Below are 15532 nucleotides of genomic sequence, written 5' to 3' on the forward strand. Positions count from 1 at the left end.
TAATCAAAGTAGAAAATAAATGCTGGTTGAGCATGATTATTGCAGTATGAGTTGAAAGTTTTTCCTAAAGAATCACCAAGTACACCTAGATGCCTACTGTATTTATCAAAATAATTTTTCTACTTCAAATATACTCACAATTTAAAACACTTGAAAGTTCGCATATTTATGAAAAAATCCAAATGTAAAAAACTCAATTGAATACAATCAAAAACTCAAAATTAAAACTTGAAAACTCTGATTTGTAAAAAATGGCTTCAATTTTGCCCAGTACAACTCCCATTGACTTCTTCATGAACTCACCAGCTTTTAGATGCTGATTTTTTTACATTTGAGTTTTCAAGGTTTTTTGTTTGCTTAATAAATAGACATTTGAGTTTTTGAAAATATAATTTCAATTTGTGAGTTTTTGTGCAAAAAAATTTGAATCTTGGCAAAAATGTAAATTTGAAACTTGATAATGCACCCCCTTACCAGTGGAAATACAAAACCTTACTAAATCTGTACTTTAACAGAGATATTTATTAAAACGTGATTTTTTCTGGTCCAGTTTTTAAAGGAAAAAAACTTGAATTTTTAGAGGGAAATGCAATTTTTCAAGATTTATTATACTCTGAGGCTGCTAAAAACAGCAGAAGGTCCATTTTTTAAAGGTCCATTTAAAAAAGTTTTTTGTCTTCAGGATTCTTAGTTCAGGGCCATTTGATAATTTGATAAATTTGAGTTTTCAGGGCAACAATTCTATAAAGTCTCATAATTTTAAATTGACAGTCGATTTTGTTGCACTAATTTTTTCAAGGACTTTTAAAGGTATATTATAAGGGTATTTGGATTTGGGAGTTTGGCCAAATTTCTTTAATATAGTGAGAAAAAGTTGAGTTTTAGCAAATACCCCTGTTTGAATCACACTATTTACTTCTGAGACAATAAGGGGCAGATTTATCAAGGGTCGAAGTGAAATTTTAATTTTTGAATTCAAATTTTGAGTCTATTTTAGTGTAATTCGACTAGGAAATAGTCCAAATTCGAAAAATTTAAAAAAATTTTCACATTTTTTTTTGGAGTGAAAAACCTTGAATCAAATTTTATCAAATTCAATTTCAACATGATTCGAATTTGCAGCTCTATCCTATACACCCATTTTTAGAAAATTCGATTTTTTTTTTCTTAATATAAATTTTGATTGGACTTTTTTTTCGAATTTTGCGTTTATGGGAGTTTTGATGGGAGTTTTTAGAAACTCCCATAAACTCGAAATTTGACCCTTGATAAATCTGCCCCTAAGAGTATCTCTCCAAATGAAATATTGGTTTGACACTTGGCTTATGCCAGTGATGGAAATATACAGACTATACTGTTATTTAGTTATCTTCATAACAAACAACCTGCTAGTTTTCAGTGATCCATTTATTCATTTCTTAGCAAACATCCAGTTGAAACATCTTTCACACTACTAACCTGTAACATTTGTAGATATCCCTCTTGTGGATCACAGGGGAGTGAAGCAATCCTATGGTTATTTCTCACACATCTGATATTGTTGTCTTTTATAGAAGGGAAAATCTGTCTTATAACTGTAATCCTTCCAATTGCACTGTGTACAAGCTCCACAATTTCTGCATCATTGATTTCCTATTTTAAAAAAGTCAGATATTTTTACTTAACAAATTAAGCAATATAGCATAACTTCGTATAACACTGTGAATATCAAATATATTTAATTTTTAGTCTGTAAAAAATGTTTAAAAACACAGTTCAACAATACTAGGTCACAATATTGATAGTGTTCATAGACAATTACATTCCCATACCACACTGGGACTTTAAAAAAGAGAGAATGTGAAGCAGTATAAACATTATAAAGGTAGCATATTACATATATCAAATTTAAGAATATTTGTACCTACAGTATATTTCTGTTCCATATGGTCTAAAATATATGACTATAATAAGACACCAAGAAAGTACATTGTGATTCTTGCTCTACAAGCAAATGTACTGTATCTTGCTAATTAACCCTTTGCCTGCCAAGCACGTACACCGTACGTTCTGGCAGGCAAGGGCTTTAACTGCCAAGCACGTACATTGTACGTGCTTGCAGTTTTACATGCTGTACTCTGCATCAGCGGCTTTAGCTGCCTCTGCAGAGGTTTAGCAGCATTGACAGCCCCCTGGGCAACGAGGCTGGGGGGCTGTCATGTCGGTCCTGCGACTGGATTGTCGCAGGGCCGACCTAAAAGAGGCAGACACAGCAAATCGCGTGTCTGCCTTGCTGCTCTGCTTCCTCCTGCTCACCTCGTGTTCCAGCGACGCCCACACACTTCCTGCTTGCTGTGAATCTGCAGATCTGCTTCTCTCTCTTCTCCAGCTCTAAGATCAGCCAAAAACGGTAAGTGGCCTTTATTTTACACACTTACATACACCTACCTACATTATACACACATACACACATATTTTAGTATAAAAAAAAACAACAAAAAAAGTTTTTTTTAATTTTTCATTTTCCACTTATATGCATTTATATACACTTATATGGACTTATATACACACTTATACACACTTATACACTGTCACACAATTCTTGGAAGTGTACACACATTTTATTTTTTTTACTTTTTCATTTCACCAATTTGTGTTTTTTTTTACCCATAAAAACTGTTTATTTCAGCAGCGTGACTATTGGATAATCGATTTCGGCCACTAATTACGCTGTCGGTGCAGTTATTTTGTTATTTCATTGATTTGCACAATTTTTGTGGTTTTATTGCAATTTTATCCCTGGATTATTGTTCCTTATGTATCTTTAGTATAGTTTTGCTGTTTGGTGCTTTGGTATATTATTTTACTTAGATTGATCCGTCAGAATATATGCTTTCCAAAAATATATGGTTTTCTGGGGTCTTTTTACAGTTTGGGGGTCTTACAGCACATAACGCACAGTTGGGGTTCTCTTTTCAGCAGCTTAGTTGGCCAGCGTGAAAATTCATATGCACATTTTTCATTTGGGGCCGTACACACCATATACTTTGGTAAATCTATGCATATTGGGCATCAAACTATTCAGTAGACCTCTGATGTCCATATTTGGGGTGATTTTTCTTTGTACGTAAAACATTGTGTGAGATAAATGTGGCATACTTCAAAATTTTTAGGTGATTTTCGGAAATGTAAAAATCTCTATGTTTATAAAAGTTTTGCAGTTTGGTACTTTGCTGTAGAAAGACGTCTTTATCTTGGTTGTTTTCGTCAGAATGTGTACTTTCCAAAAACATATGGTTTTGGGGGGTCTTTGCTGTTAGGAGGGTCTTGAGGCACATAATATGAAGTCAAGGGTCTATGTTCACAGAAGGCGAATATTCACTATTTACATTTGGGGTCCGCACATGCCAGCTGCCTTGGTATATCAATGCATATTGGGCATAAAACTGTTCAGTAGACCCTTGGCATCAGTATTTATGGTGTTTTACAATTGTATGTAAGAAGTTGGGTGAGATAAATGCGGCCAATTGCAATATATTTAGGCGATTTTCAGAAATGTAAAAACCGTTGCTTTTATCGCCAAATTTAGGAAAGGCTTGCGACTTGGTACTTTGGAGTACAAAGACATGCATACCCAATTTAGATTCGCGGGAATGTGTAATTTCCAAAAATATATGGTTTTCTGGGGCGAACATACTTTTTTCTACCTTTGCCCCCCCCAAAACTATGTAAATGTGTTGATTTTGCAGTACCTGAAATGACAGACTATATGGGGGTCTTCCTTTTGGGGCCCCTATATGCCACGTGCTTGGGTACACCTACAGATGCAGCCACTTTGGTTTGTCTGTTTGACACAGAATAACTAAACACAGATATCCCATTTATCTCATTTAACACAGAAAACTGTGACACAACATCCCATCTAATTAAAGCATTCACCATTGTGAACAATGGTGCTTTGGTATGCTAATGAAAAGGTTAAATGCATTAAATGAGTTAAGATAACTTTAGATAACACAGTTTCTTCAATTAACTCTGAGTCATGACGCATTTAACTCACAAATCCAAGTGGCTTCATCTGTATACATATTGGGCATCAAACTGTTCAGAGGACCCTAGGCTTTCATATTTGGGGTGATATTTCTTGATACCTAAAAGTATGTGGGTAATACGATGCTGCAGGGTAGACATTTTGAGGTGATTTTTGGAAATATCACCAAAATCATCAAATTTAGGAATGGTTTGCGGCTTGGTACTTTGGAGTACAAAGACATGCATACCCAATTTAGATTCGTGGGAATGTGTACTTTCCGAAAATATATGGTTTCTGGGGTGAACCTACTTTTTTCTACTTTTGACCCCCCCAAAACGATGTAAATGTGTTGATTTTGCAGTATCTGAAATGACAGACCATATGGGGGTCTCCCTTTTGGGGGCCCTGTATGCCACGTGCTTGGGTACACCTATACATATTGGGCATCAAACTGTTTAGAGGACCCTAGGCTTTCATATTTGGGGTGATTTCTCTTGATACCTAAAAGTATGTGGGCAATACGATGCTGCAGGGTAGAAATTTTGAGGTGATTTTTGGAAATGTCGCCAAAATCACCAAATTTAGGAATGGTTTGTGGCTTGGTACTTTGGAGTACAAACACATGCATACCCAATTTAGATTTGTGGGAATGTGTACTTTCCGAAAATATATGGTTTTCTGGGGTGAACATACCTTTTTCTACTTTTGACCCCCCCAAAACGACGTAAATGTGTTGATTTTGCTGTACCTGAAATTACAGACCATATGGGGGTCTTCCTTTTGGGGCCCCTGTATGCCACGTGCTTGGGTACACCTATACATATTGGGCATCAAACTGTTCAGAGGACCCTAGGCTTTCATATTTGGGGTGATATCTCTTGATACCTAAAAGTATGTGGGTAATACGATGCTGCAGGGTAGAAATTTTGAGGTGATTTTTGGAAACATAACCAAAATCACCAAATTTAGGAATGGTTTGCAGCTTTGTACTTTGGAGTACAAAGACATGCATACCCAATTTAGATTCGTGGGAATGTGTACTTTCCGAAAATATATGGTTTTCTGGGGTGAACTTACTTTTTTCTACTTTTGACCCCCCCAAAACGATGTAAATGTGTTGATTTTGCTGTACCTGAAATGACAGACCATATGGGGTCTTCCTTTTGGGGCCCCTGTATGCCACGTGCTTGGGTACACCTATACATATTGGGCATCAAACTGTTCAGAGGACCCTAGGCTTTCATATTTGGGGTGATTTCTCTTGATACCTAAAAGTATGTGGGTAATACGATGCTGCAGGGTAGAAATTTTGAGGTGATTTTTGGAAATGTCACCAAAATCACCAAATTTAGGAATGGTTTGCGGCTTTGTACTTTGGAGTACAAAGACATGCATACCCAATTTAGATTCGTGGGAATGTGTACTTTCCGAAAATATATGGTTTTCTGGGGTGAACTTACTTTTTTCTACTTTTGACCCCCCCAAAACGATGTAAATGTGTTGATTTTGCAGTACCTGAAATGACAGACCATATGGGGGTCTTCCTTTTGGGGCCCCTGTATGCCACGTGCTTGGGTACACCTATACATATTGGGCATCAAACTGTTCAGAGGACCCTAGGCTTTCATATTTGGGGTGATTTCTCTTGATACCTAAAAGTATGTGGGTAATACGATGCTGCAGGGTAGAAATTTTGAGGTGATTTTTGGAAATGTCACCAAAATCACCAAATTTAGGAATGGTTTGCGGCTTTGTACTTTGGAGTACAAAGACATGCATACCCAATTTAGATTCGTGGGAATGTGTACTTTCCGAAAATATATGGTTTTCTGGGGTGAACTTACTTTTTTCTACTTTTGACCCCCCCAAAACGATGTAAATGTGTTGATTTTGCAGTACCTGAAATGACAGACCATATGGGGGTCTTCCTTTTGGGGCCCCTGTATGCCACGTGCTTGGGTACACCTATACATATTGGGCATCAAACTGTTCAGAGGACCCTAGGCTTTCATATTTGGGGTGATTTCTCTTGATACCTAAAAGTATGTGGGTAATACGATGCTGCAGGGTAGAAATTTTTAGGTAATTTTTGGAAATGTCACCAAAATCACCAAATTTAGGAATGGTTTGCGGCTTTGTACTTTGGAGTACAAACACATGCATACCCAATTTAGATTCGTGGGAATGTGTACTTTCCGAAAATATATGGTTTTCTGGGGTGAACCCACTTTTTTCTACTTTTGACCCCCCCCCAAAACGATGTAAATGTGTTGATTTTGCAGTACCTTAAATGACAGACCATATGGGGGTCTTCCTTTTGGGGCCCCTGTATGCCACGTGCTTGGGTACACCTATACATATTGGGCATCAAACTGTTCAGAGGACCCTAGGCTTTCATATTTGGGGTGATTTCTCTTGATACCTAAAAGTATGTGGGTAATACGATGCTGCAGGGTAGAAATTTTGAGGTGATTTTTGGAAATGTCACCAAAATCACCAAATTTAGGAATGGTTTGCGGCTTGGTACTTTGTAGTACAAAGACATGCATACCCAATTTAGATTCGTGGGAATGTGTACTTTCCGAAAATATATGGTTTTCTGGGGTGAACATACCTTTTTCTACTTTTGACCCCCCCCAAAACGACGTAAATGTGTTGATTTTGCAGTATCTGGAATTACAGAACTGATAGCTCAAATGAGGTGTCTACATTTTAGGGCCCCTATATGTCACATGCTTGGGTACACCTATACATATTGGGCATCAAACTGTTCAGTGGACCCCAGGCTTTCATATTTGGGGTGTTTTACATTGATACCTAATGATGTGTGGGAGATACGATTCTGTAGATTGGAAGCTTTGAGGTCATTTTTCAAAAAATTCACCAATTTCTATAAAACATTATAACTTTAGGAAACAATTGCAACTTGGTAGTTTGGAGTACAACGATATGTTTACCCATTTTTGATTCACCAGAATCTGTTCTTTCTAATAATGGGTAGTTTTCTAGGGTAAACCTACTGTTAGTGGAATGTTTGGCATTGAAATCAGAAGTATGCCGTTTGGGTAGCGGTGCTTTGGACATTTGCTAGTGTACTGCTTGTAGATTTTGATCCATACAAGTGAGAAATTTCCATAAAACTATATATATTTGGTATTGCCGCGTTCAGGAGACATAGACCTTTCCAAATCAGCTGTGTTCTCATACATAAAGTAAATAATGTTTTTGATATATGTGATTGTTCTTTGTGAAACATGATTTTTTTCATTTTATTGGACACTTAGAAGCCTATATTTTTTTACAGAAGTAGAATTACACCAAAATTCTTGCATATTTTGAAAGTTCAGGTTGTCCTGAAAAAAACAATATATTGTTTTCCTGGGTAAACTAAAAGACTGCCCCAGGAAGGGCCCTTAAAGTGAAAGAGTGCAAAATATCTAAAAACTGCTTGGCAGTAGATGTTCGCATCCAGGACAAAACGGCTGGCAGGGAAAGGGTTAAATGAAAATTTACTATTGATCCCACTACAGAGATGAGCAAAGTTATTCAATCCATAACTATGGGGCCCACTTAGTAACAATTAAATTATGGGGGTTTTTCAAAAAATTTTGTTTGTTTTGAATTGTGCTTTTCCTATATTTCTTAAACGCTCTAAAAATTCAAGATTCCGCTAAGTTTAAAAACCATAACAACCTCTGATGCAAAACTTTGCCAAGTAAAAGTTTTCGAGGTCCTAAAGAATTCAATGGGAGCTGCGCTGATTTCATTGGCCCACTTTTATTTAATTCAGACATTAAGATTTTTTCTTGCTAGGAATCAACAGTAAAAATAGATTTTTTTTTAGAGGTATTCATATTTTTTAGCAAATAGTTTTTTTTTCTCGTTCGTACGTTTTATATTTGGATCTGTTAATAAATTTCATGACATTCAAAGTTTTAGAGAATGTGAGTTGTCATGTTTTAAAAAAACTCTAAAATCACTAAAATTTAATGTTTAATAAATAGGCCTCCACATGTTCCCTAATCTGGAATAATTCAAATTGATCATTAAAATATGATTCAAGTATAATGTCCATGAAAATTATTGTGAAATGCAGAACTTATACATGTACATTAATTGATATTAATGTATGAATGTTTAGAATCTGAATTTTACTCAGTCTATACATTTCACTGAGCAGTGCCCCACTGGGCCCTATGTCCCCTTTCTTGCACTTGTTTGGGTACAGACAACAGTGAATTATTGTGGGGCTTATTTATCTATGATCTGTACCACAGTGTAAGATACAAAGGCTTGTAGTCAACAAGGGTCATGCCTTGAACCAATAATTCCAAGCTGATGTTAGTGGGTAGGTGAATGTAAACAATGTAAATTCCACCCAACCCTACCAATCTACCCCATATTGGGATTTTGTAAGCAAAATTCTCTAACTGCCATTTTCCAAAGGTCCAAATCACTATGGTCAAAACTCACAATTTAGAATTTATAACCAAAACTCGAATTTGAATACGAATGTGAGATTTAACACACCACAACCCTGGAAACAGTTCTAATTCGATACTTTGCACCTAAAACCGTCTGAGTTCATGTAGAAGTCAATGGCAAAGGTCCATTGAACCTTTTGAAGATCTTAATAGCCTTCCTGATGTTCGAGTTTTTTTTAAAAGAAAAACTCAATTTGAATTATATTCAAATTTTTGGGTGGTTTCTATTCAATCGAATGTTAGACATTTGACTTTTTTCATAAATAACTTTCCCCATTTGAGTTGTGAGTACATTCAAATATTGTATATTAGGAGTTAAGAAAAATCACATAACTTTCAAATTTTATCTTTGATAAATAACCCCCTTAATGTCACTTATTTATTAAGGGTCAAATTTTTTGGGGCATGTTTATTAAGGGTCGAATTTCAAATTGAAAAAACTTCGAAATTCAAATTCAAAAATACCAACCAATAATAAGCCGGATTCAAATTGTAGGAATCAAAGGAATAGCGCAATCTATCGAATTCTATTCAAAGTTTTCCCCCCAAAAAACTTTGATTTTTCAAAGTCCACCAATTGACTCCAATTAGGTTCCAGGAGATCCCCATAGGCTAAAACAGCAATTCTGCATGTTTTAGATGGTGAATGTCAAAGTTGAATTTTTAAAGAGACAGTACATGATAAATTTCGATATTCAAAAGTTTTAATGTTTTTCAAATTCGAATTGAATTTGGACTATTCCCTAGTCAAAGGGAAATACTGGTATAAGATCCCTTAGCCAGAAATCTCCAAATGACAGAATGGTTATCTCCCATTTTAAGCGAATAATTCTAATTTTTAAAAAACATATCCTTTTTCTCTGTAATAATAAAAACATACCTTGTACTTGGTTCTAATTAAGCTGAATCCATTTTGCTGAAGAAATAATCTTATGGACTTTATTTAAAGTTTATGGGGCAGATTTATCAAGGGTTGAATTGAAAATTTGAATTCGAGATTCAAATTTTTGAGTTTTTTTCATTGTCAAACTGTCAAAATCGACTAAAAAAAAAATTAAAATTCAATTTTCAAGATTTATCTTATCTTAGACTATTCCTCACCTAAACCTGCCAAATTGCTGTTAAAGTCATGGGAGATCAATTTGGAGTTGTTTGCTGCCTTCCTGACATTCAAGTTTTTTTCAGAGAATTAGATTCAAGTTTTCGGGTCAATCCTACTCACACGAGTTTAACAAATTAGATTTTTATGATACATTTGTTGAATTTTGAGTTCATGGGAGTTTATTGGAGTTTTAAAAAATGTACATGAATTTGAAATTCGACCCTTAATAAATGTGCCTCTAATTGTTTTTTTAGCAGACTTCCAGATAATAGATTCTGTACCTACAGTATACTAAACATTTTCTATAGGTAAACTAAGGATTAGCTGTGTTAAGGGGGTCATTTACTAAACTCTGAATGCAAAAATCAAGACAAATTCGTGATTTTTTTTTATAAAATCAGACTTTTAAAAAATCGCAAGTTTTTGGGAATTTATGAAAACCTGATGATGGAAAAGTCAGAATCTGAAAATCTGCCACCTCAGACCTGTTGAGGTTGCATAAAAGTCAATGGGAGTAGTCCCAATGATTTTTTGATGTGCGCTGGGTTTCGTGCAATACCCCAGGTGAAAATTCCGAAAAAACCTTGAAATTTGTGAAAATCGGATGAAAAAAATCTGAAAAAATCGTGAAAATATTTAGATAAATTTGGACTTTATGTTACTCTCCTAAGAATATATATATATATATATATATATATATACTTATATAGGGTATATATTTTTATATTTTGTGTTCAAATCTACAGTATTTGTACTTGCATTTCATTTATAAGCTAGACATTTCTCTCTCAGTATGTAATATCTGACCTACTGTGATTACAGCTGGCTCATACAAATCATTCATTGAAATATGTGTGGTAAAGGAAAGCCAAGAGCATTTAGAAGTAGTCAATAGACTTGCAAATTAATGGATATTATGTATCTTTAGCAAAATTAATCAAAGGAGGGCATGATTAAAGGAAATACTGTGAAATGTGACACTGAAAAAAATTACTTCATTAGGATATGAAAGAACTGGTATGATACTATGAACAAGTAAAAGAGGCTCATATTTTTTGTTAGCACTGGTTTTCAAAATTTTCATTTAGGAAAAATATATAAAGACATCACCACGTTTTACTTGTTTTAAGGCTCAAACATAATGGAGGCTATTAGATATTAGCCATATATGTATTCTGTTGAAAACATGTTAACTTTGTGCCTGCTCTGTGGGGTCATAAATAAATTCTATAGTAATCTAAATCCATATGGATTTCATACTGTATTGCTGACTGCTAGGTTTGTAATATATATATATATATATATATATATATATATATATATATATATATATATATATATATATATATATATATATATATATATATATATATTGTATATATATATAATTAGTATATGTATTTGGTGTGTTTTTTCTCTTCCAGTTGTTTGTGAATATATAGATATAGCTATATCTTTTAAAGACGATCCGCATTTTCAGGACTTAGTGGACAAATAAATTGGTTGATTGTGGAGACTAACTAACGCAGCTGAAACGTTAGTTCCTCCACAATCATCTCAGACATCTCAGACAATCATCTGACAAACAAGACTACATAAACATGAGTGCCGACTTTGTGCATGGAAAAAAATAAATAAATATATATATATATATATATATATATAATTTTTTTTTTAAATAAATTGTGAACCTTGTAAATAATGGGCAAAGTACAAATAATATCTGCACTTTACCCTATGAACTACAGTATGCCCTGAGGTACAACAAAGACTTGGACCGTACATAATATGCAGTGATGCTTGGATTCAGTAGCTTTTCATAGGAAAGGGGCAGGAAATGCATGTGAATAGTTAGAAAAGAACAAGGTGCTCCAGAATAAAATGTAAGTGACTCACCAAATAGTGAAAGTGGCCTGGGTGCACCAGCCCCAGACCCCCAGCTTTAGGGAGCGATACAGCAACGGATATGTAGAGAAGACAGAGCTGACTCAAACGGCACTCAAACGGATCCAAAGGACCAAAGTAGTTCAGTTAAAAAATATCTCCATCCACCCTACGCGTTTCACACCCCTACAGGGCACTTAGTCATGGGCATGGATGTCCCCTGAAATGCTCTTAGGTTGCGTATACTTTAGAAGTGCAAGATGGGGAATGCCAGGGGAGTCTTATTTATCTTATTTATCAAGGGTCGAACTTCGAATTTGAAGTTTTCTTTTGGCTGAATAGGTTTCATTTTTGATCAGATAGGTCCATATTTGGAAAATTAGAATCGTAGGAATCAAAGTAATAACGCATTCGATCAAATTCGAAATTATGTTTTTCCCAAAAAACCTTAGATTTTTCAAAGTCCACCAAGTGACTTGAAATGGGTTCTAGGAGGTTCCCCATATGCTAAAACAGCAATTCGGCAGGTTTTAGATGGCAAATGGTCGAAGTACAGTACATGATAAATTACGATATTTGAAATTTCAAATTTTTTTCAAATTCAAATCGAATTTGGACTATTCCTTAGTCGAAGTATACAAAAAATATCTCGAAATTAGAATTTTTTGAACTCGAAAATTCACCTTGACCTTTGATAAATCTGCCCCTTAGAGTTGTGCAGGGTCCTTGCAGCAAAATAAGCTGTGCTGCTCTGCTTTCTGCATTGTGTTCAAGGTGCAGAAGGTGCAGAATCCTATACCTGTACTGTTTCTTTATTCCTCATTGAAAAATTGTTATAATGGCTGCTTCGTTGTTTTATGAATACATCACAAAGACAGACATGTTCTATACATGCAAAGTACAGTATTTTTATGCCGTAATCCAGCCATACATAAGTAAATCTGCTTGTCTGAAAAGGTCAAATTAAACATATATGCAGGATTTGGACAACCATGAGGTGAACTAAATTGGGCTAACTCAATATGTTATTGCCAGACATTCTGCCAATGTTTTTCCCTCAAGATATTCCTGAATTGGGTACAACACTGAATCCCATTGAGCTGTAGCACGTGTGCCTGTTTTAACCTAACTGTAAAAGTCCTAATTAAACTTGCTCAAGCACTTTCTTTCTGGCAGAAACTAAAACAGCTGAAGGTCCCTCTAGCCAAGATTTAAAATAAAAAAACTTTTATAGATCTATAGGTACAGCAAAACATTAAAGTCCTTATGTAACCTTCTTCCACAGAAGAAAATTATAGTATATCATGCTGAAATGAATATGAAAGAATCACTAATACATTGATCCTGAACTATATTTCCTGTATTGTATTAACTTCGCTCATATAGAATACCGTATATAAGCCGAGGTTTTCAGCACCCAAAATGTGCTGAAAAACTCTACCTCGGCTTATACGCGGGTCAGCTAAAAAAGGTTGCCGCTTACTCACTGATTGAAGTGTGCAGTGACTCCTCCGTGCTGCCCATACTTCTCCCTGCTCGTGGCTTCCTTAGCCCTCAGCCCCTCCCCTCTCAGCTCTCGTCACTCAGTACTGTGTGCGCATTACCGTATTGCGCGTAGGAGCGCACAAGAGTTTAGAAGAGGAGCGCTCGAGACATGGATGAGGTGCGCGCTCACTCTGTGATACGAGCACGCACCTGTACAGGGAGCGGAGGCGCGCGTTTTCTCCCTTTGTGACGTGCCCTGGGACACTGCAGCCTCGTAATAGGGGGAAAGGAGGCGGCAGTTACTTCTCCTTAACCCTCCGTGTAAGTTTGTGAGCTACCATTGTCATTTGAGAGGGAGGACTGATTTACAAGAGCTGAGAGGGGAGGGGCTGGAGCAAAATTAAGCGAGGAGGGGGGAGAAGTATGTGCAGCAGCATGGAGGAGTCAGTGCATGCTTCAGATCAGTGAGTAAGCAGCAACGTTAAAGCTTTAAATTGGCCATGTCCTAAAATAATTTCTCACCCCTAGGCTTATACACGAGTCAATAAATTTTTCCAGTTTTCTTAGGTAAATTAGGTACCTCGGCTTATACTCGGGTCGGCTTATACACGAGTATATACGGTAATAAAAAATTAATTGTATATAAATTGTACATATTATAATGTAATATAATGTTTTAATATGGCTATACTACTGTATTTTTTTTTTTATGCATTTTTGATTTTTAGCAGATAACCAGTTCTAAATTAAATACCTAGAAACCCAGCACATTTTTCTTTACTAGTTTTCTTGGAATCGTTGTTATTGTTTCTCCATGTTACTTGGCTGTTTTCAGTCATCCGATGGATTGCATTACACTTCAAGAGGAAGACTTTTTTTTATTCTGCTATGCTGTTTGTGACCTCTGAGCTTGACTAGCCTGCTATTTAACTTTAATTCCTTGCTCCAGAAGCTTAAAATTAGATTATTCTCTGGAGAAGAAAAAACATATTATATGTTCCCTTCAGACAAGTTGCTTGAGGCTAATTACTATAAAGCCTTCGGGTTATAAGATGTTGATAAGTATCTTATATTTATACAGAACAAATATTTGATTTTGTTGAACATTATGTACAGTTTCATTGAATTTGCATTACATCATATCATTGCACCAGTGTCCTGGATATTTTAGTGATTAGAGCAATGTTGGGGACTTCATTTAGCTGAGGGTTTAATGATTACTGTGAACTTTTATAATTCTCCAAAAAAATATAATATCTGTCTGAACATATATTCATTACATCTAATTATCAATGAGCAAGTTAACACAACTGAAGATACTGTACTTTAGTCGATGCAGAGGCACTAAATTCAAGTGCAAGTGAAACATTATACAATTAATAATATAAATTGTATAAACAGATGGGGCAACAAATTTTTTGTTTTTAATTTTTTTCTTCTTCTGCTTTAAAAGAGAACTAAACCATAAAATTGACTATGGTAAAACAAATGTCATATTTTATATACTGAACTTATTGTACCAGCCCAAAGTTTGTGCTTATCAATAGCAGCAATGATCCAGGACCATAAACTTGGAAAGTATCTGCATCACATGCTCAGTGAGCTCAGAGCAGCTGTTGAGAATCTAAGCTTAGGGTTCATCGCAAATTATCAAGCAGAAAATGATGTTAGCTTGTAATATACAGTAAGTTGATGCTACATGTCTGTTTATTAAAATACTAATTTATTATTAAATTCTGATGCTAGTTGCACTAGATTCTGTGCACTATGTAGCATTAATCTGTATTAATTAATAATCAGCCTTATATTGGGACATTTATATTGTTTATGAGCCGCTCCGTAAATTCAGTAATTGACAGCACAGAGCATGTGCAGTGAATCAGCAGAAAAGAAGATTGGGAGCTACTGGAGCATCTTCAGAGACATCAATCTTCCCTTCTAATGATGGTGGTTGCCTTGGGCTGGTACAAAAGTCTAAAACATAATGTACAACATTTCCAGCCTACTTTATTTAGCTTTAGTGCTCCTTAAAAATAGGAGCTTAGTAAATTCTGTTTAAAGTGGCGATGAACTAATGTTTTTTTACACAACATTTTATTGCCCTAAAATGAACAAACAGTACATATGCATTTTTTTACTTTGGTGTCTGACCAGATGGCAATTTACACTGTATTTGGGCACCGTTTCTTTAACACAGAAATAAAACAGGCCCCTTAGAAGTCAGAAATGAAGGAAGGAAGATAAGAATTGTTGGATTGATTAGTACTCTGTGCACTGTATAGAAAATGCAAATTACTGAAGCTAAATTACTGAAGGAATAAACTTCTGTCCTAATAATATAAGAAGTTTTTTAAAGACTGAAATTTATTAAAATATTTTAATTACATTAATACACATAACTGCAAGTCTGAAATAGTTAACAATAGTAAAAATAAAATGCAAGTCTTTCCATTCATATCTTAAATTATCCTCAGCTCTTTTCTTAGCTATACATGATGTATTGTTTATAAATTGTCAATGGTGTGCCTAATTGCTGAAATTATTAGAAAAAAATCTATATGGCGT

General features: G+C 35.1%; 1 protein-coding gene across 5 annotated transcripts in view; it reads right to left on the minus strand.

The window, feature by feature from the left end:
- grid1.S (glutamate receptor, ionotropic, delta 1 S homeolog) overlaps positions 1–15532 on the minus strand; it is a 547369-nt gene that overhangs the window by 100744 nt on the left and 431093 nt on the right. For all 5 annotated transcript variants that reach the window (XM_041571139.1, XM_041571138.1, XM_041571137.1 and 2 more), the window contains exon 6: positions 1459–1632. In XM_041571139.1, coding sequence (XP_041427073.1) covers positions 1459–1632 — 174 coding nt within the window. The remainder of the gene's footprint in view (positions 1–1458; positions 1633–15532) is intronic.

The sequence above is a fragment of the Xenopus laevis genome, chromosome 7S (genome assembly GCF_017654675.1).
Source record: "Xenopus laevis strain J_2021 chromosome 7S, Xenopus_laevis_v10.1, whole genome shotgun sequence".
NCBI classification, from domain to species: Eukaryota; Metazoa; Chordata; class Amphibia; order Anura; family Pipidae; genus Xenopus; species Xenopus laevis.